Source organism: Callithrix jacchus, chromosome 7 (assembly GCF_049354715.1).
Source record: "Callithrix jacchus isolate 240 chromosome 7, calJac240_pri, whole genome shotgun sequence".
Lineage (NCBI taxonomy): Eukaryota > Metazoa > Chordata > Mammalia > Primates > Cebidae > Callithrix > Callithrix jacchus.
Genome location: NC_133508.1, coordinates 65,525,966 through 65,550,193, shown reverse-complemented (window position 1 = coordinate 65,550,193; position 24,228 = coordinate 65,525,966). Strand labels below are relative to the sequence as shown.

General features: G+C 51.3%; 1 protein-coding gene across 3 annotated transcripts in view; it reads right to left on the bottom strand.

Annotated features, from left to right (window-relative positions):
* Positions 1 to 13,976: 13,976 nt before the first annotated feature.
* The window catches only part of OPRD1 (opioid receptor delta 1), a 56,148-nt gene continuing 45,896 nt past the window's right edge, over positions 13,977 to 24,228 (bottom strand). For all 3 annotated transcript variants that reach the window (XM_002750522.7, XM_035308410.3, XM_035308408.3), the window contains exon 3: positions 13,977 to 22,304. In XM_002750522.7, the coding sequence (XP_002750568.3) occupies positions 21,763 to 22,304 (542 nt within the window). In that variant the 3' untranslated portion in view covers positions 13,977 to 21,762. The remainder of the gene's footprint in view (positions 22,305 to 24,228) is intronic.

The window sequence follows — 24,228 nt, the reverse complement described above, 5'->3', positions numbered from 1 at the left end:
AGGGCAACTCCAACGTGAGACTCCGCCCCACCCGCTGGGCCCTCTGATTGGCGCAGGCAACTGCCGATCAGCAGGGCGGGGAGGGGGAGGCCCCGGCAGAGGAGTGCGAAAGTCTCCGCCGGGAAGGGGCGGGGGCTGCAGGTGTGGTCTGGTCCGGCGGGGAGGCTGAACTGGGGACTGCTCTGATAGACCCCAGAGATCAGGGGAGGGAAGGGGAGGGAGTTCCTGGATTGACTGATGTGACGTCATATGACAAAAGTGTGATGTAATTTGCCATGTGGTGCTGCCCTTAAGGGCACTAGGTAGAGGGGTTGGTCAGAGGGGATCTAGGGAAGTGACCCTGGGGAGGCTTACCTGTCCTACCACTTTGTCTGGTCTGGCGTGACTTTGAACCAAACACTCTCTGGATCTGAATTTCCTCAACTGTAAATGTTACAATGTTTACCTAAGAATTAGCGATGTAAGTTAAATGTCAAGCACAGGCCTGGTACACAGTAGGCGTTCTGTAAATGCGACTTCTGGTTCCTCTCATGCCCACCTTGCCACTCTTCTCTGACTTTTCCCCTCCTGATGGTCCCCTCTATCAACGCTGACAGGGGCTTCCATGGTTACTGGCGAAGGCTCATCCCCTCCCTCCCATTTCAGGCCTGGGCTCATCCCCTCCCTCCCATTTCAGGCCTGGGCTGGCTTACATATGCCCATGACAGGAAGCTCACCAGCCCCAGAATGGCCTCTTTCATTCAAAACCAAGCCTGACTCTTCAAAAGTTCTTCAGTCACAGAATCATAGAATCATAGAATATTCCAGGCCAGAACACCGTGGAAAACTAACCCTTTCTTTGGACAAATGGGGCAAACCAAAGCTGCTGAGGACAAAGGTCTTCCTGAGCGTAGTGATTTTCCTATTAAACGCACTAACTTGACCGCCTGTGTTCCAGTCCCCAACGCTGCCTCTTCCTGAGTTACTTTGGGCGAGATACTCTCTCCAAGCCAGTTTGCTCCTCTGCAAAGTGGGGTTAATAAAAGTATTTTCCTCAAGGGTTTTGGCAAGAATCGAATGAGAGAATCCATGTAAAGTGCTAAGAACAGTGCCAGTCCCAGGGTAAGCCCCAATAAACATTAGCATTTATTATAATTATTGATGTTATTGTTATATTGATACAAAACTGAATTAAAAGTCATACACTGATTGACACCTCCCAGCTTCCTCCCACCCCCCCTGCAAACCCCTCCATCCTCCAAATTCACTGAGGTTTTCTCTGAGTTAGGTCCTGTTTGAGGCTTCAGGGCCCTGGTTCCTGCCTTCAAGGAGCCCGTAGTCTAGCAGAGGAAGATCAGACTGAGCCCTTAGACCTGGGAGATGTTTTCTGATAGAAGGAGGTGTGCTCCAAGGCACTAGAGAAGCATTGGATCCTTTGACCAGAAATCAGGACCCTTGAGACCCTTTCAATCCCTATACGTGTGAATTCCTTGGGGAAGCCTGGCGCGCGTGTGCACGCGCGCACACACACACACACACACACAAAACCAGGCTTCCAAGCACGTTGATGTACCTTTCACTTGCCTGTATCACAACTGCCCACCAGACAGTATTGCCAAGGGGTTATGATGTAGGGATTTGGAGGCAGGTGAGTCTGGGCTTTGGGCCCTGGGGCAAGCTACCCCCTTTCTGGGGTAAAATGGGATTAATAATAGTACTAACTGGCTGGGCGTGGTGGCTCACACCTATAATCCCAGCACTTTGGGAGGCTGAGGCGGGTGTATCACCTGAGGTCAAGAGTTCGAGACCAGCCTGACCAACATGGAGAAACCCCGTCTCTACTAAAAATACAAAAAATTAGCAGGGCATGGTAGCGCATGCCTGTAATCCCAGCTACTCAGAAGGCTGAGGCAAGAGAATCACTTGAACCCGGGAAGCAGAGGTGGTGGTGAGCAGAAATCATGCCATTGCACTCCAGCCCTGGTAACAAGAGCAAAACTCTGCCTCAAAAAAAGAAAAAAAAAAATACTAACTTTATATAGAGCTGTTGTGATGATTACATGAGAGTGTGAAAATGTATTTGCAAATACTCGGTAATGAATCTAGTAGCATTTTTTAATTGCTCTCACATGTACTCACGCACCCAGGAGGGAGCAGGCTGTGAACTCTTTGATTTGGCCTCTGCAAACAGTGGCTCCTCCCCCACCCCCATCTCCATCCCCACCCCGGAATCAATCAAAGGGCTGGGGAGAGGAAAACCCCAGCAGTCAGGTGGATGGGGTGATTCTAGAGAGCTGCTGTGGGCCCTGCCCTCTCCAGGCTGAGGCAGCCACGTGGCTCTAGCTCTGTTGGGCTGAGCTGCCTGTGGGTGACTCAGCAGTGCCAGTGCCTGCCCCAGCCTGATAAGTGTGAGTGTGTGTGTGTGTGTGTGTGTGTATGTGTGTTTGGGGGTGGCCAGGAAGGGCTCTGCGTTTCTGAATTTTTGCGTGGGGAGTGCATTTGGGAATATGTTTGTGATCCTGTATCTCCTGTTTCTGTGCATTTGTGTGTATGGGGGGGAGGTGTTTTAGTGCTTGTGAGGGTGTGCCCATGTTTGTGAGTTTATATAGAGGGTGTGAATCTGTCTGTTTGTGTCCTATAAACAGGTTGTCCCCTGAGTCTCAGGCCCTGGGACCTAGAGAGCTCTACCCTGTTCCACGGCCCCTGGACCCCAGCACTGTGTATGTTTCTGGTTGAGGTGACTTGTGCACTTAGGGTGGGTGAAGGCCTTGTGTGGCATTGTCAGTCACTGAAGCAGGGAGGCTGTCACAACCTGGACTTCAGGCCCCTGCCCCACAGCCTCTGCCAGTGACATCATAATCTTCGCCTCCATCCCCAGACTGCAGGGAGCACTTTGCTACCTGAGATGCCCCCGTCAGCAGTGACCTCTTGAAGAAGCTGCTCATATTTAGGGATCCTGGTTCTTTTACATGCATTTGTTCATTTTATCTTATTGAATTCTAACAGCCAAAAATTTTCTAAAGAGCTTCTGAGGCTCAGAGAGCTAAAGTGGCAATCCAAGGTCACACCACTCTTTTTTTTTTTCTTTTGAGATGGAGTCCGGATCTGTTGCCCAGGCTGGAGTGCAGTGGCGTGATCTCAGCTCACTGCAACCTCCGCCTCCCGGATTCAAGCAATTCTCTTGCCTCAGCCTCCCGAGTAGCTGGAATTACAGGCACAGACCACCGTGCCCAGCTAATTTTTCTTAATTTTAGTAGAGATGGAGTAAGTCATAGAGGGTGTGAAGGTGACAGGCAGGGGCAGCTTTCTTCCCTTGGCTGTGCATTCAGTTCCCGGGGGCCTGTGGGGCCCTGATAAGCTTGAGGGGTGGGGGAAGGAACCTGTTTGTGTCTCCCACTCCTCCTCTGAGAAGGCCCGGGCCTCCAGGAACTGCTTATCCTGCCAGAGCCTGGGCACTCCCAGAAGCTTCAGATGGGCTTGAGGTGGGTGATAAAGAAGCCGAGGAACAGACGGGGTGGGGGCAGAGGGGCTTGCACACGTGGGAGCCTCTGTTCCTTCAGCAGCACTTCATTCAGCATATTATTAAAAGGTGAGACTGACAAGGGGGAAGAGAGTCACAAGACCAGGCCACAAGAAATGGTAGAGAGGGAGGGAACTCTCAGGCCTGAGCCAGGGGGTGTGGCCGTGGTGGGTTTGAATCCCGACTCCGCCATTTACTCAGTTTAGGACTTCCTCCTAGCCTGTCTTCTCATCAGTCAAATGCGGTAATGGCTCTCACCCTGCCTGCTTTTCCCAGACCCAAGATACTAGAAGAGAAAGGCATTTGTAAAGTGTGGATAATGGACGTTCCTGCTGTACCTCCTGGCTTCCTATGAGGAAGGCTCCAAAGTAATTGCATGCCTAGAGCCCAGAGAGGAGAAAGTGATTCCATCTGAGGGAGTAGGGAAGACTGCCTGGAGGAGGTGACCTCCCACCTGGACTTTGCCCACTAATTTACTTCATGGTAATAAGAGAGGGCATTCCAGGTGGAAGAACAGTCTGCGCAAAGGCTTGGAGGTAGGAGAGTGAAGGTGGACTCTGGGAGCAGAAAATGGTTTGGGATAGTTGAAGCACAGAGTGAATCGTGAGACCAAATTGTGGAAGGCTTCAGATGCCAAGATGGTGAGTGAGTCTTTGAGATAGAGGAGACTGGGGTTTGGCAGTCATTTGGGGATAGGTAAAAGGACAGTGAAAATCGGTAGGCAGTGGGTCAGCTACCCCTCTCCAGGAGGATGGATTTGAAATTTGGGGCCAGGCACAGTGGCTCATGCCTATAATCCCAGCACTTTGGGAGGCCAAGGCAGGCAGATCACGTGAGGTCAGGAGTTTGAGACCAGCCAGGCCAACCATGATGAAACCCTGTCTCTACTAAAAATACAAAAAAATTAGCCAGGCTTGGTGGTGGGCGCCTGTAATCCCAGCTACCCATTGAGGCAGGAGATTCACTTGAACCTAGGAGGCAGAGGTTGCAGTGAGCCGAGATTACACCACTGAACTTCAGTCTCGGCAACAGATCGAGACTTAAAAAAGAAAAGAAAAGAAATTTGGGAAGATCCTCAGGAGGTTGCAGAGCCCTTCCAAGGGAGAGATGGGAATTAGTAGGGTTGGAGAAAAAGCCAAGTCAGACACCGCAGCCCAGGGAGGGGACCGTTCATGGGCACAGAGGATGCCAACAAATGAACACTGAAGAGCTCTGAAAGGTCCCATTGCCCAGGAGTCCCTTGGCTTTGCTGCAGGGTGGGGAAGGGATCAATCCTATCAGGAGAACCCCTTCCCAGGGGACGTGACATCTCCAAAGGCCTTGTTGAAACAGCAAGTGCTGTCAGTGATGGTTGGTGTATTATATACGTGCCGGTGTGTCACTGACCTGTTTTCACAAGATACCCCAATTTTATGGATGAATTAAATGAGGCAGAGAGAGGTGAGGTGATCTACTCACTATCACACAGCTAGTACATGACAAGGCCAGGAATTGAAGGCAGTACTCACTGTTTGCAGGGAAGGGCAGGTGAGAGCTGATGGAGGTGTTTGGGGACAGCTGAGATTCTGGCTATGTGGGACTCTGAAACCTGGAATAAGCAGGTGCCAGGAAAATGAGGGAAAGACGGTGTCTGCTGCCCCCTTGAGGTCATGGAGGTGCTGGGGCTCAGAGCTAAGCCTTCCAGGCTGCCAGAGGCTAAGACCGGAAAGGCCGGTGCCTTTGAGTGCGCAGGTGGGCACTTGAGGCAGGAGGTGATGGTGAAAGGGGGCTTTCAAGTGGGCTATCCTGGATTGCAACTTCACAGCTTGCCACAACTTGCTGTGAAACCCTAAGTAAGTCCCTTATGTTTGCTCTTTATTTTTTCTTTTCTGGGTCCTTTGAGAGGATAAAAAGAGATCATCATTGGCTAGTCGAGGTGGCTTGCACCTGTTAACCCAGGACTTTGGGAAGCAAGACGGGAGGATCCCTTGAGACCAGCCTGGCGACACATGCAGACTCTGTCTCTAAAAAGCATAAAAGTACACCGGTCCGAAACTAGCGAATTATCTCAATTGATTATTCAGTCAGTTACAGATCCAACTCCTTGTTCTATTCTTTCCCTCATTCTCACTACTGCACTTGACTAGTCTTAAAAAAATTAATAAATAAAAATAAATTTTAAACATAGGCCAGGAGCACTGACTTATATCTGAAATCCCAACACTTTGGGAGACCAAAGCAGGAGCATTGCTTCAGCCCAGGAGTTCACGACAGCCTGGGCAACATGATGAAACCCCATCTGTACAAAAAATACAAAAACTTAGCCAGATGTGGTGGCTTGTGCCTATAGTCACAACTACTCAGGAGGCTAAGATTGTAGGATCGCTTGAGCCCATGAGGTCGAGGCTACAGTAAGCTGTGATTGTGCTACTGCACTCCAGCCTGGGCAACAGAGCAGACCCTGACTCAAAAATAAATACAAATTTATAAAGGAGATCATCTTTTATCCTATTAAGCCCTTCCACGGCCTTTATTGTCTCTTTGCAATTGGGAAACTGAGGACCCAATGGGCAGATCCAGGATTGGGGGGCCTGAAGCTTGTCTGGAGGAGGAGTCTTCCTAAGATAAAGAATGCTAAGTTAAGAATACAAAAGGCGGCCAGGCACAGTGATTCACAACTGTAATCCCAGCACTTCGGGAGGCGGAAGCAGGCTGATCACAAGGTCAGGAGTTCAAGATCAGCCTGACCAACATGGTGAAACCCCATCTCTACTAAAAATACAGGTATTAGCCAGGGATGGTGGTGCATGCCTGTAATACCAGCTACTTGGGAGGCTGAGGCAGTAGAATCATTTGAACCTGGGAGGCAGAGGTTGCAATGAGTCAAGATTGTGCCACTGCATTCCAGCCTGGGTGACAGAGGGAGACTCCATCTCAAAAAACTAAAAGACTACAAAAGTCCTGTGACCACTCAAAGCCAGATGACACAGTGGGAAGGAGGAGGAGTAGAGTGGAAGAAGACAGTGGGCTCTCTCCACTGAGGTTAGCACGGTTTGCTTTTCCAAACTGTAAGGAAACATGTGATCTCATAAACACAAGGCCGAGGTCCCTCATAGGGCCTGTGCAAATGTGGGGCTACCCCTGGGCCTGTGATATCTCTGGCTCTGTGCCCCCACCCAAATCTCATCTTGAATTGTACTCCCATAATTCCCACGTGTTGTGGGAGAGATGAAGTGGGAGATAATTGAATCATGGGGCGGTTTCTCCTATACTGTTCTCATGGTAGCAAATGATAAGTCTCAGGAGATGTGATGATTCAATAAGGGGAAACCTATTTTGCTTCGCTCTCATTCTTTTTTTTGCGGGGGGGGGGGCAACTCACTGTGTTGCCCAGACTGGAGTGCAGTGCCACCATCATGACTCACTGTAACCTCCACCCCCCAGGGTTAAGTGATTCTCCTGCCTCAGTCTTCCAAGTAGCTGTGATTAGATGCCCACCACCATGCCCAGCTAATTTTTGTATTTTTAGTAGAGACGGGGTTTTGCCAAGTTGGCCAGGCTGGTCTCAAACTCCTGACCTCAGGTGATCCACCCACCTCAGCCTCCCAAAATGCTGGGATTACAGGGGTGAGCCATCGCACCCAACCTTGACTCTCATTCTCTTTCTTGCTGCCACCATGTAAGACATACCTTTCCCCTTCTGCCATGATTGTGAGGCCTCCCTAGCCATGTGGAACTGTAAGTCCATTAAACTTCCTTTTTTTTTTTAAATGGAGTTTTGCTCTCGTTGTCCAGGCTGGAGTGCAATGGCACAATCTCGGCTCACTGCAACCTCCGCCTTCCAGGTTCAAGTGTTTCTTCTGCCTCAGCCTCCCAAGTAGCTGGAATTACAGTCATGCGCCACCACACCCAGCTAATTTTTTGTATTTTTAGAAGAGACAGGTTTTTCCATGTTGGTCAGGCTAGTCTGGAACTCTCAGTCTCAGGTGATCTACCTGCCTCAGCCTCCCAAATTGCTGGGATTACAGGCGTGAACCACTGTGCCTTTTTTTTTTTTTTTTTGAGAGAGAGAGTCTTGCTCTGTCACCCAGGCTGGAGTGCAGTGGCAGGATCTCGGCTCACTGCAACCTCCACCTCCTGGATTCAAGTGATCCCCCCACCTCAGCCTTCCCAGTAGCTGGGACTACAGGTGCACACCACCTTGCCTGGCTAATTTTTGTATTTTTAGTAGAGATAGGGTTTTTTGCCATGTTGGCCAGGGTAGTCTCAAACTCCTGACCCCAGCTGATCCACCCACCTCGGCCTCCCAAAATGCTGGGATTACAGGCGTGAGCCACCGTGCCCGGCCCTTCTTCTCATTTGTTAAACACACTCACTTTACAGTGTTTTTAATTCATTTAATTGAAATAGCTGTTAGGACTTTTCATGTGCCAAGTGCTGCATAAGGCACATGGGATTGAGAAAACTGCTGCATAAGGTACACAAGATTGAGAAAACAAAGATAACAGCTGTAAGGGACAGCAGAGCCTGACATATAATGGACAGTTAGTCAATGATAATTCCCCACCTCCCTTATTCGTGTCCCTCTTTCAGGAACCAGTGCCAGTGCACAGCTTCCAGGGGTGAGCAATGGAGGACAGAATGGAAGAGAGCAGGAATTAAGCAAGGATGCTAATGCAAGATATTGCCGGTAGGTGGCAGCAGCGTCTGTGAAATGAGCCTAATCTCGTGCAGCCTTGCCTAAATTTCTCCCAAGCCAAGCTGTTTGTGTGCACGTGTATGAACACAGGTGTACAGGTGTGCATGCATATGGGTCAGGTGTATGGGTCACAGGTGTACAGATGTGGGCCTATTTGTATGTGGCTGTGAGGCATGTGTAAACGGCTCCCCGCCGCCCCCACTCCCTAAAGCAGCGCCTCTTAAACTTTTGGGTTCTGGACCCCTGGAGCGTCCAATGAAGGTTTAGGATCCTGCAATGCAAGGTTAGCATTCCATTTTAAAAGGCTCTGGAATCGGCCGGGCGCGGTGGCTCACGCCTATAATCCCAGCACTTTGGGAGGCTGAGGCGGGTGGATCACGAGGTCAAGAGATCGAGACCATCCTGGTTAACATGGTGAAAGCCCGTCTCTACTAAAAATACAAAAATTAGCTGGGGATGGTGGTGCGCGCCTGTAGTCCTAGTTACTTGGGAGGCTGAGGCAGGAGAATTGCTTGAACCCAGAAGTCGGAGATTGCGGTGAGCCGAGATCACGCCATTGCACTTCAGTCTGGGTAAAAACAGCAAAACTCTGTCTCAAAAATAAAATAAGATAAAATAAAAGGCTCTGGAATCAGCTGTGGACCCCTTGAACATTCTTCTGGGTAAGGAAATACACCCAAATGCGTGTGTGTGTGTGTGTGTGTAGGGGGACGTTGTTCTTTTTAACTCAAAGATATAAATAATTACTTTTTAAATTTTTGGATCGGGCTTGGTGGCTCGCGCCTGTAATTCCCGCCACTTTGTCAGGCGGAGACAGGCGGATCATTTGAGCCCAGGAGTTGGAGACCTCCCTGGGCAACATGGCAAAACCACGTCTCTACCAAGACGGATTCTCTCTTGTCCCCTGGGCTAGAGTGCAATGGCTCAATCTCGGCTCACTGCAGTCTCCGCCTCCCGGGTTTAAGCGGTTCTCCTGCCTCAGACTCCCGAGTAGCTGGGATTACAGACACCCATCACCACGCCGACTAATTTTTGTATTTTTTAGTAGAGACGGGGTTTCGCCATGTTGGCCAGACTGGTCTCAAACTCCTAAGCTCAAGTGATCCACTCACCTCGGCCTCCCAAAGTGCTGGGATTATAGACATGAGCCACTGCGCCCAGACCATTTTTTGTTTGTTTTTTGAGATGAAGTCTCTCTCTGTTGCCCAGGCTGGAGTGCAGTGGCATGAACGATCTCGGCTCACCGCAACCTCTGCCTCCCGGATTGAACTGATTCTCCTCGCTCCACCTCCCAAGTAGCTAGGATTACAGATGGGTGCCACCACTGCACCCAGCTAATTTTTTGTATTTTTAGTAGAGATGGGATTTCACCATGTTGGCCAGGCTGATCTTGAACTCCTGATCTCAGATAATCTGCCTGCCTGCCTAGGCCTCCCAAAGTGCTAGGATTTATAGGCTTGAGCCACTTTTTTTTTTTTTTTTTTAATAGATGAAGTCTCACTCTGTCACCAAGGCTGGAGTGCAGCGGTGCAATTTTACTCACTGCAGCCTTCAACTCCTGGCCTCAAGGGATCCTCCTGTCTCAGCCTCCAAAGTAGGTGGGTCTACAAGCATGTGAGCCACTGTGCCCAGCTAATCTTTACTCACTTTTTAAATGAGATTGTTATTTTTTCCTGTTGAGTTGAGTCCTTTGTATATTTTGGATATGAGTGCCCTGTTTGTAAGTATTTTCTCCCATTCAGCAGGTTGTCTCTTCACTCTGTTGATTGTTTTCTTTGCTGTGCAGAAGCTTTTTAGTTTAATATAGTCCCATTTGCCTATTTTTGCTTTTGTTGCCTGTATTTTAGGGGTCTTATTCATAAATTATTTGCCTAGACCAATGTCCAGGAGTTTTCCCTGGGTTTTCTTCTAGTAGTTTATAGTTTTCTGTCTTATGCTTAAGTCTTTATCTCATTTTGAGTTGATTTTTGTACACGGTAAGAGATGGTACAGTTCCATTCCTCTGCCTGTCACTATCCAGTTTTCCCAGCACCATTTATTAAAGAGGAGGCCTTTTCCCCAATGTCAGTTCTTGTTGGCTTTGTCAAAGATTTGTTGGCTGTAAATATGTGGCTTTATTTCTGGGTCTTCTGTTCCATTCCATTGGTCTATGTATCTGTTTTTATGTCAATAACATGCTGTTTTGATTACTACAACCTTTTAATACATTTTTAAGTCAAGTAATGTGATACCTCCAGTGTTGTTCTTTTTGCTCAGGATTGCTTTGGCTGTTTGTGCTCTTTCTTGGTTCCATATGAATTTTAGGATTGTTTTTTCAAATTCTGTAAAGAATGACATTGGTATTTGGATAAGGGTTGGATTGAATCTGTAGATTGCTTTGGGCAGCATGGTCCCCAAATGTTAATAGAGTAAGGAACTATGGGTGATTCCTCCCTCCCCCTTTTTCATGTTTGTCAGGTTTCTCAGGGTTTTTTGGGGGGGAAGGGGGACAGAGTCTTGCTCTGTCTTCCAGGCTGGAGGGCAATGCACTGCTTGGCTCACTGCAACCTCTGCCTCCCATGTTCAATAGATTCTCCTGCCTCAGCCTCCTGAGTGGCTGGGATTACAGGTCCCCACCACCATGCCCAGCTAATTTTTATATTTTTAGTAGAGACAGGATTTTGCTATTTTGGCTAGGCTGGTTTCAAACTCCTGACCTTAAGTGATCCACCCACCTCAGCTTCCCAAAGTGCTGGAATTACAGATGTGACCCACCGCGCCCAGCCAGGTTTCTCAGTTTCTATAATGAGCACATATTACTTTGATATAGGACTAAGAAACCTCATAAACATTGAAGAAAAAACTTTAATACTCTTTTCCATCAGTCTTTCCTTTTTTCCTTAGGGACGATGGGGTTCCCATGTATTTGGTGGTGAGGTAGGGTCCCCAGCAGTCTATTGAGAGAGAGAGAGAGTGGGCAGGTCTTGCTCAGGTGGGGCACCCTGCTGGCCGTTGTGGAAGATCCAGGCAGGGATCCAAGAGTATAGCTGGAGCCATCAGAGAAGGCTTCCTGGAGGCAGAGGCAGTGGAGCTGACCTGGAAGGGTGATGAAGCTGGCACAAGACAGGAATGTGCTCTACTTGCCCCTCACTGAGAACTGCCTGGCCTGAGCTGGACTTCAGCAGTCCTCCTCCCAGGGTGGGTTCCCTTCCCCCTCAAGAGAGTTCAAGGTTGCAGGCAGGGAAGTTGGAACTTAGATTCCGAGTCCTCCATTGGAAAGGGGCCTAAGAGATCATCTGATTTTCCACACAAGTAGGAACTATTGAAGGTTTAAGGCAGAATGTTTTCCCCCATCAATAAGAATGTACCCTAGTTTCCATGCGCAGCTGTTGTCTCATTGGACCCTCAAGAGAGTCCTGGTAAATGCACTGTTTTAATTATTATTGTTATGTTTTTCTTTCTTTCTTTTTTTTTTTTTTTTTTTGAGACAGAGTCTTGCTCTGTTGCCAGGCACCAGGCTGGAGCGCAGTGATGTGATCTCAGCTCACTGCAACCTCCACCTCCTGGGTTAAAGCAATTCTCCTGCCTCAGCCTCCCAAGTAGCTGGGACTACAGGTGTGTGCCACCATGCCCAGCTAGCTAATTTTGTATTTTAGTAGAGACAGGGTTTCACCATGTCGGCCAGGATGGTCTTGATCTCTCGACCTTGTGATCTACCCACCTTGGTCTCCCAAGTGCTGGGATTACAGGCGTGAGCCACTATGCCCGGCTTATTGTTATGTTTTTCAAGAGGAAAGTGAGGCCCAAAGTGGTCATATGGACAAGGTTTTCCTCAGGGTATACACAAAGGTGAATAAAAAATTCTCTGTATAGGCCAGGCGCTGTGGCTCTTGCCTGTAATCCCAGGACTTTGGGAGGCCAAGGTAGGCAGATCACCTGAGATCAGGAGTTTGAGACTAGCCTGGCCAACATAGTGAAACCCTGTCTCTACTAAAAATACAAAAATTAGCCGGGTATGGTGGCAAGCATCTATAGTTCCAGATACTCAGAGGCTGAGGCAGGAGAATCGCTTGAACCCAGGAGGCAGAGGTTATGGTGAACCGAGATGGCACCACTGCACTCCAGCCTGGACAATAGAGCAAGACTCTCTTGCCTGGCACGGTGGCTCATGCCTGTAATCCCAGTAATTTGGGAGGCCAAAGCGGGCAGATCATGAAGTCGAGATTGAGACCATCCTGGCTAACACGGTGAAACCCTGTCTCTACTAAAAATGCAAAAAAATTAGCCGGGTGTGGTGGTGTGCACCTGTAGTCCCAGCTACTGGGGAGGCTGAGACAGGAGAATCACTTGAAGCTGGGAGGTGGAGGTTGCAGTGAGTTGAGATCACGCCACTGTACTCCAGCCTGGGCGACAGAGCAAGACTCCATCTCAAAAAAAAAAAAGACTGTCTCAAAAAAAAATCTGTATATACTCACATCAACCCTGAGATGCTCTCTCTCATGCTGTGCACACATATGCGAGTACACACACACACTCACACACACACTCTCACACACACACACACACACACTCACTCTCTCTCCCTCTGTTTCTCCTTTGCAGCTGTCCTTCCCAGCTTTGGTTAGAGTTGGCTCTGACTAGAGCTGTCAGGCCTCTGTGAAGTCTCCTTGACTGAGTCCCTCTCTATGAGCAAGGGGGAGCCAAGAAGCCACCCCCAACCCCACCCCCAGGCAGCCTGGCCGCCCCGGCCCTGCCCACACAGCCTGTGCTGAGGCGTGCTGAGATCCCAGTCTGGGTCAGGGCTGCCCATCTGCCTTGGTGCTCATCACCTTGACATGAACAGGCCCCAAGGTGGGTGGCCCTGGGTTGAAGCCTCGGAAGGGAAGTTGGCCGAGGGGTCGGGGAGACTCCAGGCTCTGGTGGCCTCCTCAGGATGGGTCACATGTGATGGGAAACAGATCTGCGTCAGGAAGAAATTGCCTTCCAGAGAGAACTTACTAATCACAGGGGCCAGGACTACTTGAGAACATGGAGGAGGTGGAGGTCTCCTGGGGCACGGGGTTCTAACCCCCACCCCAGAGTCGCACGGACTGCACACAGGGGAGGTCTAGTGCCTCCACGGCCTGAAGGAAGGGTCACTAAGGGGCAGAGAGATGGGAGAGAGATTTAGTGGAGCCCCAGGAGGCGTGTCGGGGTGGACAGGGCTCTGGAGGACAAGCGACTGGGATTAGGGGAGTGGCAGGGGCCCAGGGAAGGGGAGGGGCCAGTTCGGAGGGTGGAAGGGGAAGGGTGCGAGGGAAGGGAACACGGAGGCCTGGTTTGGTTCAGAGCTCACTCCAGGAAATTCCTGCCTTGTGTGTCTGTCTCTCTCACTAAACTAGGGCTTTTTTTTTTTTTTTTACAGTTTTGCTCTGCCGCCCAGGCTGGAGTGCAGTGGCATGCAACCTCCACCTCCTGGGTCAAGAGATTCTCATGCCTCAGCCTCCCAAGTAGCTGGGATTACAGGCACAGGCCACCATCCCTGGCTAATTTTTTGTATTCTTAGTAGACAAGGGGTTTCGCCATGTTGCCCAGGCTGGTCTTAAAATTGAGCTCAGACACTCCGCCTGCCTTGGCCTCCCCAAGTGCTAAGATTACAGGTGGGAGCAACTGCGCCTGGGTCAAACTAGGGCTCTTAAGGACAGCAGTGCCTCTCCCTCTGAGACAGGTCCTCAGGTTAGTGCCAGACTTCCCCATAGGCCTATGTGACCCCCCCATACTGGGGCCCCCTCACAAGGGAACTCGGCAGAGATGAGCCAAGAAAACAGCCAGAGACGCAGACACTGAGAAGAGGCCTCACTTTATTGAGAAAACAGAAGGTGGGTCCTTGGTACCAAGATGGAGCCTGGGGCAGGCAAAAAGCTTCAACACGAAGCTTTGAGTTAAGCTTCCTTTCTTGCCATGTTCCACCTCCCTACCCCCAGTTGGGGAAGCTCCTATCACAGGCCCCAGGCATGCTTTTCCCCATCTCTGGGCAAATGCCCAGTAGTTTTACCGATAGATGTCTCTCTCTGGGGTCCAGGAACACGAGGGCAATGTCTCAGTTCTTTTCAGGATGGCAGAGCTTCAGAACCAGCAACTCATACCCTCCATCGTACAGAGGCCCAGAGAGGGACAGAGACCTGCCCAAGCTCCCAGCAAGGAGGCAGACAGTGAAGATTCAAAACCACAGTTGCTGTCTCCTCATTCCCAGGGGAGGTTCTAGATGAGCCCCATTACAGGGATGCATCTGCACTGCCACCCGCCAAGGGACTCCATGCCCATGCTGCTGATGGCCTGGGACCTTTCCTCCTTTCCAAGCTGTCCCTCCCTCTCGAGTCCCTGAGAGGGCAGTCCTGGTGGGGGCAGGAGAGGACAGTGTGGCTAAGGAGCTTGGGGAGAAGACGTCCTCTTGAGAACTGCTTTCCAGCACGTCCCACTTTCTGAAACTCAAGGAGATGGTTAAAAGAGAAAAGCGTTGCTCTGGACACAACTGTAGCATTAAGAACCATAGGTTGGGCCAGGTGTGGTGGCTCACGCCTATAATTCTCCTCGTACTTTGGGAGGCTGAGGTGGGCAGATCACTTGAGGTCAGGAGTTCGAGACCAGCTTGACCAACACGGTGAAACCCCGCTACTACAAATACAAAATTAGCTAGGTATGGTGGCACTGTAATCCCAGATACTTGGGAGATGGAGGCAGGAGAATCGCTTGAACCCAGGAGGCAGAGGTTGCAGTGAGCTGAGATTTTGCCACTGCATTCCAGCCTGAGCGACAGAGCAAGACTCTGTCTCAAAAAAAAGAAGCAGCAGCATGGGTTGGTGCAGGCATGAACTAAAACATTAGATAATATGAACAAAGCTGCCTTTGTTGGACACTTACTATGTACCACAGACGTCGCTCATTCACTCAGTAAGTTACTACTCTGTGCCCATTTGCATTTGCTGGGAACACGTTCGTGACCAAAACAGATAAGATCCTTCACCCATAGACTCTTTCTGAATCTTCTCAACTTCTCACCAGGTAAGTGCTGTCATCCATGATTGAGAAATGGCTCAATAAAATGACATGCCCAAGGTCACATGGCAATGACATGGCAGGCAGGCAGCAAATTATCAAACAGGCAGGACTTCCAAGGCAGGAGGAAACAGATGGGGAGAGGGACCTACCAAGGTCACAGCAGTTTTTTTTGTCAGCTGGCACGTGCCTCTGCTGCCCACATGATGAGGCGCAGAACCCAACACAGGGAGTGCTCAGCCTGTGACCGTGAGCTGGATGTGGGAGTCTCTCCAGGGCCCTTGGTGTACTCAGAGCATTTCCTCTCTGGAGGTGGGAGGAGGAAGGCACAGGAAGTGGACTTAGCAGACCAGAGATGGGATCCTAGCTGGGCCAGTCACTGACAAGTCATATGGTCTTGGGCAAATCATTCCCTTCTCTGAGCCCCAGTTTTCCCTGTAAAATGGAGGTAATGATACTAATGCCTACCTCATAATTGTGCTGTGAAGATGAAATGAGTTATGCCATGCTGTACATTACCCATTGATAGTGTCTCGGTGGCCTTTCACTGAAACAGTGTGTGACAGTGCGCCACACTCTGAAACAGCTCGCCCCCTACGATGGTGCTGGGGCTAGAACCTGGGCAACCTCCCAGGGCGTGCTCTGCCACATCACTATGTCCACCTCAAGGGCCCCCTCCAGCCCCTCTCTAAGCCCCATTTTGAGTTCCCAAGCTGCCCACAGCCTGAACCACACAGCCAGCTGTCCTTGTCACCCAACTCTCAACATCTGCAAGCTCAACATGGGGCAGCCAGGTCCTGATTTGCTCCCATCACTCCTCTCAGCCCCCAGCCCACACTCTTTCTAGTGTGGGGCTCAGAAGTGAAATAAAGGAATAAATACATGATGAAAGAGAAGCATGTGTGTTTTGTGTGTGAGTGTGGGGTCCAGGATCTGGGTGCCAGGGATGGGGGGTGGTCACTTCCTAGGGACTTTGGGGCCTCTGGGGCCAGCTCCATCTGGATCTGTAGCAGATGCAAGGAGTAGCTGCCAGCCATGCCTAGGCGAGGGAGCTGCCGCTGATACAGAGAGGACTGGCCTTTGGACAGAGGCCCAGCAGGTGCCCAGGCTGGACTGTCGTTCCTCCAAGTCCTCTTGGGATGCTAGTGGGCCATCTCCAACTTGACAAGCATTTCTAATTCCAAGCCCAGCAAGCCTCCTTAGAGCAGCAGCCTCTGGCACCCACATCATTATCAGAGAATAATCCTGTATCCAGGGCCCACTAGGTGCCAGTCAGTTTGGTGGCACTTTGTTCACCACCAAAGTGACTTTCAGAGAGGCTCATGGAGGCAAAGTGACTTGCCTAAGGTCACGCTGCTAGCACGTGGCCAAGAATTCAGCAAAACCAGGACTCTTATTAAGTGAGACTGACGGTCATATTAGAGATGGATCAATTCCCTCATCTCAACTCTAGAAGGAAACAGAAGCTCAGAGAGGGCAAAGCCCATACAGCCAGTTAGCTTGAGAGCTGGGATTTCATCCAGGCTTGGGGGCTGCCTGGGCCATGTAAAAAACTAAACTGGAGGGTTCCCATCACCCTCAGCCCTCCCTACTCCCATCCTCTCTGATGACGCTTGACATTATCCATCACTCCCTCCCCCTGGGAACGCCCTCCTCCTCCAGTTTCCATGGTAGCACATTCTCCCCATCCTCCTCCTGCTTCTCTGGCAGCTGCTCATTCTCCCTGGTGGCTCCTGAGCCAGGAAGCCAGGGGATCCCCAAGCCAGATCTCCAGTCTCTCCTCTCTCTCCATCACTAGCCCTGATAGCTCATGTACTCTTCCCTGTGGGTCTCTAGCTCTGACCCTGAACTCTGGCTCCACTTTTAAGCAATAACTGCCACTTACCATGTACTTAGTTTACTTATGTGCAGGGCCCTATCCCTATACATACATTAAATCCTCACAACCACCCATGAAGGAAGTCCACTCTACCGATGAGGAAACTGAGGCTCAGAGAAGGAAAGCCAAGATCTGATTCCAGCCTTAACCACTACTTGTATTGCATCAAGTCGAGGTATGAGGGCTGGGCACAGTGGCTCACACCTGTAAACTCAGTACCTTGGGAGGCCAAGGCAGGAGAACAGCTTTAGGACAGAAGTTCAAGACCAGTCTGGGCAACACAGAGACACTCTGGTCTCTATTCAAAAAAAAAAGCTGGATGCGGTGGCTCACATCTGTAATCCCAGCACTTTGGGAGGCCAAGGTGGGCAGATCACCTGAGGTCAGGAGTTCGAGACCAGCTTGGTCAACATGGTGAAACCCTATCTCTACTAAAAACACAAAAATTAGCTGGGCTGTGGTGGCTCACACCTGTAATCCCAGCTACTCAGGAGGCTGAGGCAGGAGAATTACTTGAATCCAGGAGGTGGAGGTTACAGTGAGCCGAGATGGTGCCACTGCACTCCAGCCTGTGCGTCACAGAGAGACCCTGTCTCAAAAATAAAATAAAATAATAGAAATGAATAAAAATAAAATTGCTGGGGATGGTGACATACACCTGTCAGCCAAGATATTCAGGAGGCTGAGGTGGGAGGATCACTTAAGCTCAGGAGTTTGAGACTGCAGTGAGCTACGATTGCGCCACTGCACTTACACTCCAGGCTGGGTAACAGAGCAAGACCCTGTCTCAAAAAAAAAAAAAGGTTGAGGATGAAGGTGAAGAAGAGGAGATCTGGAACAGTAGGACATTTTGAAATTTTGAAATCAGGGGCAAAAACTTCTCTCCCTCCTCCTGGAGGGAGAGAAATGGAAATTTTGGGGAAAACAGACCTACTCTGCAGTTTTAGAACCCTGTGAAGATCTAGAATTATACTGTCAATTTAGAGTTTAACAGGCACCATGCACAGTATGTTCTGAAACGTGAAGATCTGGAGAGCTTCAGGAGGAACAAAAGTTCATAGAAAATTGCCTGTTTCCTTTAGATTTTTCCATGTGGTTTTAGGTCTTCAAAAAACCTCATTCTCAAGATTAAAAAAAAGAAAGAACATAAAAAAAATTAAAAAAAAAAAAACAACCTCATTCTGGGGTTCCAGCTTCTAAGGCCTTTCTACTTCCCTGATACCTGGAGTTTTTTTTTTTCCTTTTCCTTTTCTTTCTTTCTTTCTTTTTTTTTTTGAGACAGAGTTTCACTCTTGTTACCCAGGCTGGAGTGCAATGGCACGATCTTGGCTCACCGCAACCTCCGCCTCCTGGGTTCAGGCAATTCTCCTGCCTCAGCCTCCCTAGTAGCTGGGATTACAGGCGCGCACCACCACGCCCAGCTAAGAAGCCTGGAATTCCAGGGACCCAAGTTCTGCCACTACAAACAGGCTCTGTGCCTCAGGAGCAAGTAGCCGGACCTCTCTCAGTCTCAGCTCTCTTTGTCTACAATGGGCATAACACTACTTCCTCACCAGGCTCTCCAGAGGATCAGGTGGGCTGATGCACACAAGGCACCTGGCAGAGAGCCTGGCACACACAAGAGCCCAGTGAAGCCCTGTGCTCCAGCTGCACCCTACTCGTTGGGTTTGCCAAGCATTTAAACATCCTCACATGCTGTTTCCTCTCCTTGGTGGCCAACTCCTATTCATCCTTCAGGGCCCCCGACCCTTATCCACCTCTTACAGAATTGCTACAAACGTGTTTTAGTGAAAAGCTAGAAAAGGCACTTCCCCGTGACACCCTCCCTGGGGCTCCCTGTCACTGCACTCATCACACTGAGGTGCACTCATCTGCTGATGCTTTGTCTCCCAGAACTCGCTCAGGATTTTGGAGGGCAGGGCCGAGGGTGACTCATTTCCGAGTCCTGGTGCCCAGAGTACATGCCTGGTGTGAAGCAGATTTCAATAGAAGTTTGCACTACCTTAAACACACATGGTCCAGACCTGGCCCCTGATGACCCAGCACAGATTTATGTATCAGAAGGGGCAAAAACCAGCCAGATCCGTTACAGCCACAGGAGATGGCAATGAGTGGGCTTCAAGAGCAGGCCTATCCTGGAAGGGACACAGTTCTTGCAGGGAGAGTAAACAGCCTGGCTCCAATGTCACCTCCTTCAGGAGTCTTCCCCAGTTCCTAGATTGTCCCCTTTCTCTGCCATACCCCGAGAGCATTCACAGGAGGAGCCCCTGATGAGGAGAAGTGTCTCCTGCCTTACTGACAACCTCCCACCCTCAGACCCAGGGGTCTCTGTGGTCACAGCGTAGGTGGGTTGGAACCCCAGGTCACAGTGGGTTGGCAGGCTGGATCTGAGTGCTGGGCACGGCCCCACATCTTTCCAGGACCCAGGGGAGCCATTTCCTGAAGGAGGCACGTCCCTGGGTCTGGAGCTGCTGGGAGCCTCACCCTGAGAAGGGGGCTATGCTTTGCCCTCCATGGGCATCCCTTCCTCCTAATGTGCCCAAAGCCCCTCTTGGTGCCTAAGTCCCCAGCCCCCTGCATGCTATTCAGTCCCTGTTGGAGTGACAGCCTCCCAGCTTTTGTTCCAAAGATATGGCTGTCAAAAAGGAAAGAAGTATATTGTTTCTTTTTCTTTTTCTTTTGTTTGAGACAAAGACGTCAATTTCTTTCCATCTGTCCCAAAAAAGGAAGAAAATTAAATTTGTTTTTACAAGGATGTCAGCACACTGCTTCAATAGGGAGTCAGGGTGCATCACTGAGGCAGTGTTGGTGAGGGAGGGGAGAACAGTGGGGGGAGAGGAGAGGAGGCACGGGGGAGGTGCAGGGAACAAGGGCAGACACAGATATTCTGGGAAGCAAAGATCCTGAAAAAAACACCAAACCAATGAAGAGAAAAACTTCTACACTAACTCCAGGTGGATGCCACCCTCAGCAGTGTGAAGCGGGCAGCTGGGCTGAGGCAGGTGGAGGACCCGGGGAGACTGGGGGGAAAGGCAGAGGGGAGCGCACGCTGATGCTGGCCTTGCAGTTACAAAAGCTTCTGCCCCAGTTCCTTTAAGGTCAGGTCCCCCTGTGGGCAGTTCCAGTTCACTGGAGTCATTGACACCAGACACATGGGCGCAGCCGGATGTTGGGAGAAGGGAAGAAGATTTCATCCAGGTTCTTATCAGGGGCCCAGGACCCAGCACCAAGTCCAAACTGATGCTTCTCACACCACATCCACCCCCAGAGTCTCAGGCACCACTTACCATCGTGGTCCTCTGTCCTCCAGTATCTGGGCTAGAGAAACTAGGGCTCTGGGGACCCACAAACAGCATCCACCCTCCACTGGAGGACCTAACCTTGAAGCAGAAGCCCACCTCTCTTCTTCCACCCATCCACAACCACCCCTTGGCAAAGAAAGAGGTCCACTCCGGGCCTGGGTTTTGGAATTGGTTTTGGAAGCCTTCTTCTCCCAAGCCTCTGGGCCCCCATTAGTACTCAGGTCTGGGGACCCTACCCCAACCAAGACCCTATCCTGGAACGGCTGGCTCCCCTCTCTGCTGTCCTGTCCCAAGCCCTACTGGGACATTGCACTGTGGCCACTTCAATTCTAAGGCATTCCTGTCTGTTCCAAGGAAACAGATGACCGCCAAAGAGATAAAAGGTACATTGTTTCTCTCTCTTCCTATCTCTTCCTCCCTCAGTCTCTCTCTTTTTTCTCACTCTGTCACCCAGGCTGGAGTGCAGCGGCACCATTATAGCTCACTTACAGCTTCGAACTCCTGGGCTCAAGCAATCCTCTCACCTTCAAGGAGCTGGGCCTGCAGGTGCGCACCACCCTGCCTGGCTAATTTTGTATTTTTTGTAGAGACAGGGTCTTCCATGTTTCCCAGACTAGTCTCTAACTTCTGGGCTCATGCCATCCATCCGCCTCAGCCTCCCAAAGTGCTGGGATTACAAGCTTAAGCCACTGCACCTGGTCCCTCAAGTCTTTTCTGTTCTATTTACAAAGGTGTCAAGTTGCACCTGGACCTCCACGAGCCTAGCCCCTTGCTAGAACTGGGGTCTGGGGCTGCATCCTGAAGTTGAGGCCACAGGGCCTTTGCACGAGCCACCTATCTGGTGACCAGATCTTGAGCTGTAGCCACACCCAACTGTCCTGTCTCTGGGTCTCCCCTCACAGGAGGCCCCTCCCTACTACACAGAGGCCCAGTCTTCCAGCTCAGTTCTCAAGCAACCATCCCGGCCACTGCCCCTCCTGGTCCTGGGCTCGGACCCCCAACTCCAAAAGCTGGGCTCCAAGTTAGAAACCAAGGCTGTCTCAAGGTTGAAGCCCCGCTCCCCTGGAGATGCCCTACTTAGGGACTCAGTTCTAGGGCCACAGATCCCGCTCCTCCCCTGGAGTCACTGGCTCCCCTGCCCCACCTAGAGCCGTGGACGGGGCACCCAGTCCAGAGGCACCGCGCCATCGATCTGCCCTCTGCCTTGCCCCAAGCCAGAGGCCCACCCCATGCCCATCTCACTGCCTGGCCCCGTCTCCGAAGCAGGGTCCCCACCCGGCGGTCCCAAGCCTCCGACCTTCTACTGACCCATTCCAGACCGTGGCCCGCGCCTCCCATTGGGACTCATGTGGCCGCCGGGTCACTAGAGAGGGGCGCGCTGGTGGCCTGGTCAGGCGGCGGCGCCACCGCCGGGACCATCAGACGGGGTGCAGGCGGTGACCCGCTCACGGGCCGTGGCTTCGCGGGCGCGGCTGAAGCTGCTGGGGTCCGGGCGGCCGCAGGGCTTCCGGCAGAGCTGGCGGAAGCAGCGCTTGAAGTTCTCGTCGAGGAAGGCGTAGAGCACGGGGTTGAGGCTGCTATTGGCGTAGCCCAGCGCGATGCACAGGTGCAGCGCGGCCACCACCAGCGGGTCGCGCCGGTCGATGTCCACCAGCGTCCAGACGATGACGAAGATGTGGATGGGCGCCCAGCACACCACAAAGGCGCCCACCACCACCAGCACCATGCGCGTGATGCGCCGCAGGCTGCGGTCCTTCTCCTTGGAGCCCGACAGCAAGCGCACGCTGCGCAGGCGCAGCAGCATGAGGCCGTAGCACACGGTGATGATGAGGATGGGCACCACGAAGGCGAAGAGGAACACGCAGATCTTGGTCACCGTGTCCCAGTACCAGCTGGGGCTGGGGAACTGGAGCATGCACACCACCGCCCCGTCTGGGCCACGGAAACAAGGAAAGACAGATGGGGTGAGGAGCCTGTGCGCCTGAGGGGCCCCCACCTGTTCACCCACCCTTCTAAGGCTTGGGCAGGTCCCACCTCCCCTCCCAGCCTTTGCTCAAGGGGATTCTTCTGTCTGGAATGTCCTCCCCGGCTTCTGTAGTTGGTGAACTCTTGGTTATCCTTACAGACCAGCAGGATCGGCCCTCATCTGGGAGGTCCCCTTTCCATGTTCTCTCCTGGCCCTTTAATCAGCTTTTGTGTCCATGCGCGGCAGTAATGAAATCATTTAGCTCAGCCCACTGAATGCCAGTCATTGCAGTAACTCAAAACACCCTGACCCATTTCCAAACTAGCTCCACTGGGGACAGGACTGCTAAGATGGACTTAGCATGAGTTAGGAGCAGGACTCAGGCCCTACTCCACAGTATGAGCAAATTACTAAACCTCTTGAAACTTCAGTGGAGTCGAGCTAATGACAGGATCCACATCTCCAGGATTGTTGTGACAAGTAAATAGGCTAAGGCCCCTAAAGCATTTAGCACAGTGGGTTTAAGTTCTTGGTGTACCCACAGGGAAGAGGGGCACATATGTGTGGGAGTCTATCACTCAGGGATAGGGCCAGCCTCCCCAGAGGGAAGCAGGTCTCAGTTGAATCACAAGAACCTCCTGGCCAGGCGTGGGGCTCATGCCTGTAATCCCAGCACTTTGGGAGGCTGAGGCAGGTGGACTGCTTGAGTCTAGGAGTTCAAGACCAGCCTTGGCAACATGGCAAAACCCCATCTCTTGGAAAAAAAAAAGTAGCTGGGTATGGTAGTACGCGTCTATAGTCCCAGCTACGTGGGGGGCTGAGGTGGGAGGATCACTTGAGCCCGGGAGGTTGAGGCTACTGTGAGCCGGGATAGTGCCACTGCACTCCAGCCTGGATGACAGAGACTCTGTCCCATAACAACAACAAAAACCTCCTTCCTTCTGGGAGGAAAGCAGATTTCAGCTTAACTGCAAGGACTTCCTTCTTGAGATAGGAAGGGCAGCCAGGATAGAATGAGCTCCCCATTCCTGGAGTGTTGGGCTGGGCTTGGGCTGGATGAACACCTGGGGGGTGCTGTGGGATTCTGATACAGCCTCAAGGCTGGCCCAGGGGACTCCCAGGATCTCTTGGAATGCTAGGGTATAAGAAGCCACACAGTGGACTGGAGCCTGAGAGGTGAGAAGGGTTGGGATCCACAGACATGGGGGTCCACAGGACATGAGGCTGGCGGGACCCCTAGAAATGACTAACTCCAAGACCTTCACTGTGTAGAAGTCAGAACCAGAACAGCGCTTGTTTAAGGTCACATAGCAAGTGGCCCACAGGTCCAATAAGTGCTGATGGCCCACACTGGGGAAGTGTGTGTGTGAGGGATTGTGCAGTGAGGAGGCCCATCTGGTCCAGCCCCAGCAGGAATGCAGTTAATGGCCCATAAACTGAAGGCTGACAGTGAGGAATGGGGCCCTGCTGCTGAGTTAAAACCAATGGCTCGTAGGCTTAGAAGGGCACCAGGGGTTCTGCCCTTGTGAGGGTCAAGGGTAACCAAGAAGCTTGTTCTCTCCCACCCACAGCATGGGCCTTCTGCAAACTTCCACCCAAGGAGTTAGAAGGAGGAACAGACCTGGGGGCAGGAACCCTAGGCTGCAGGCCAAATTCCACAAAATGCCTGGCTGTGTGACCCTAAGGAAACTGCCTGACCTCTCTGATTCTCTTTTCTTACAGTGACATGGAGGTGGGAGTCCCTGCCTTGTCCATCTCACAGCCTTAATCATTTAATAGCTGCTATTCATTGGGTGTTGGTGATGAGCCAGGACTTGTCCTAAGTATTCTATACATATTATCTCTTTTAACCTTCTCAACATCCCATAATATTGTGTGGCTCAGAGAGGT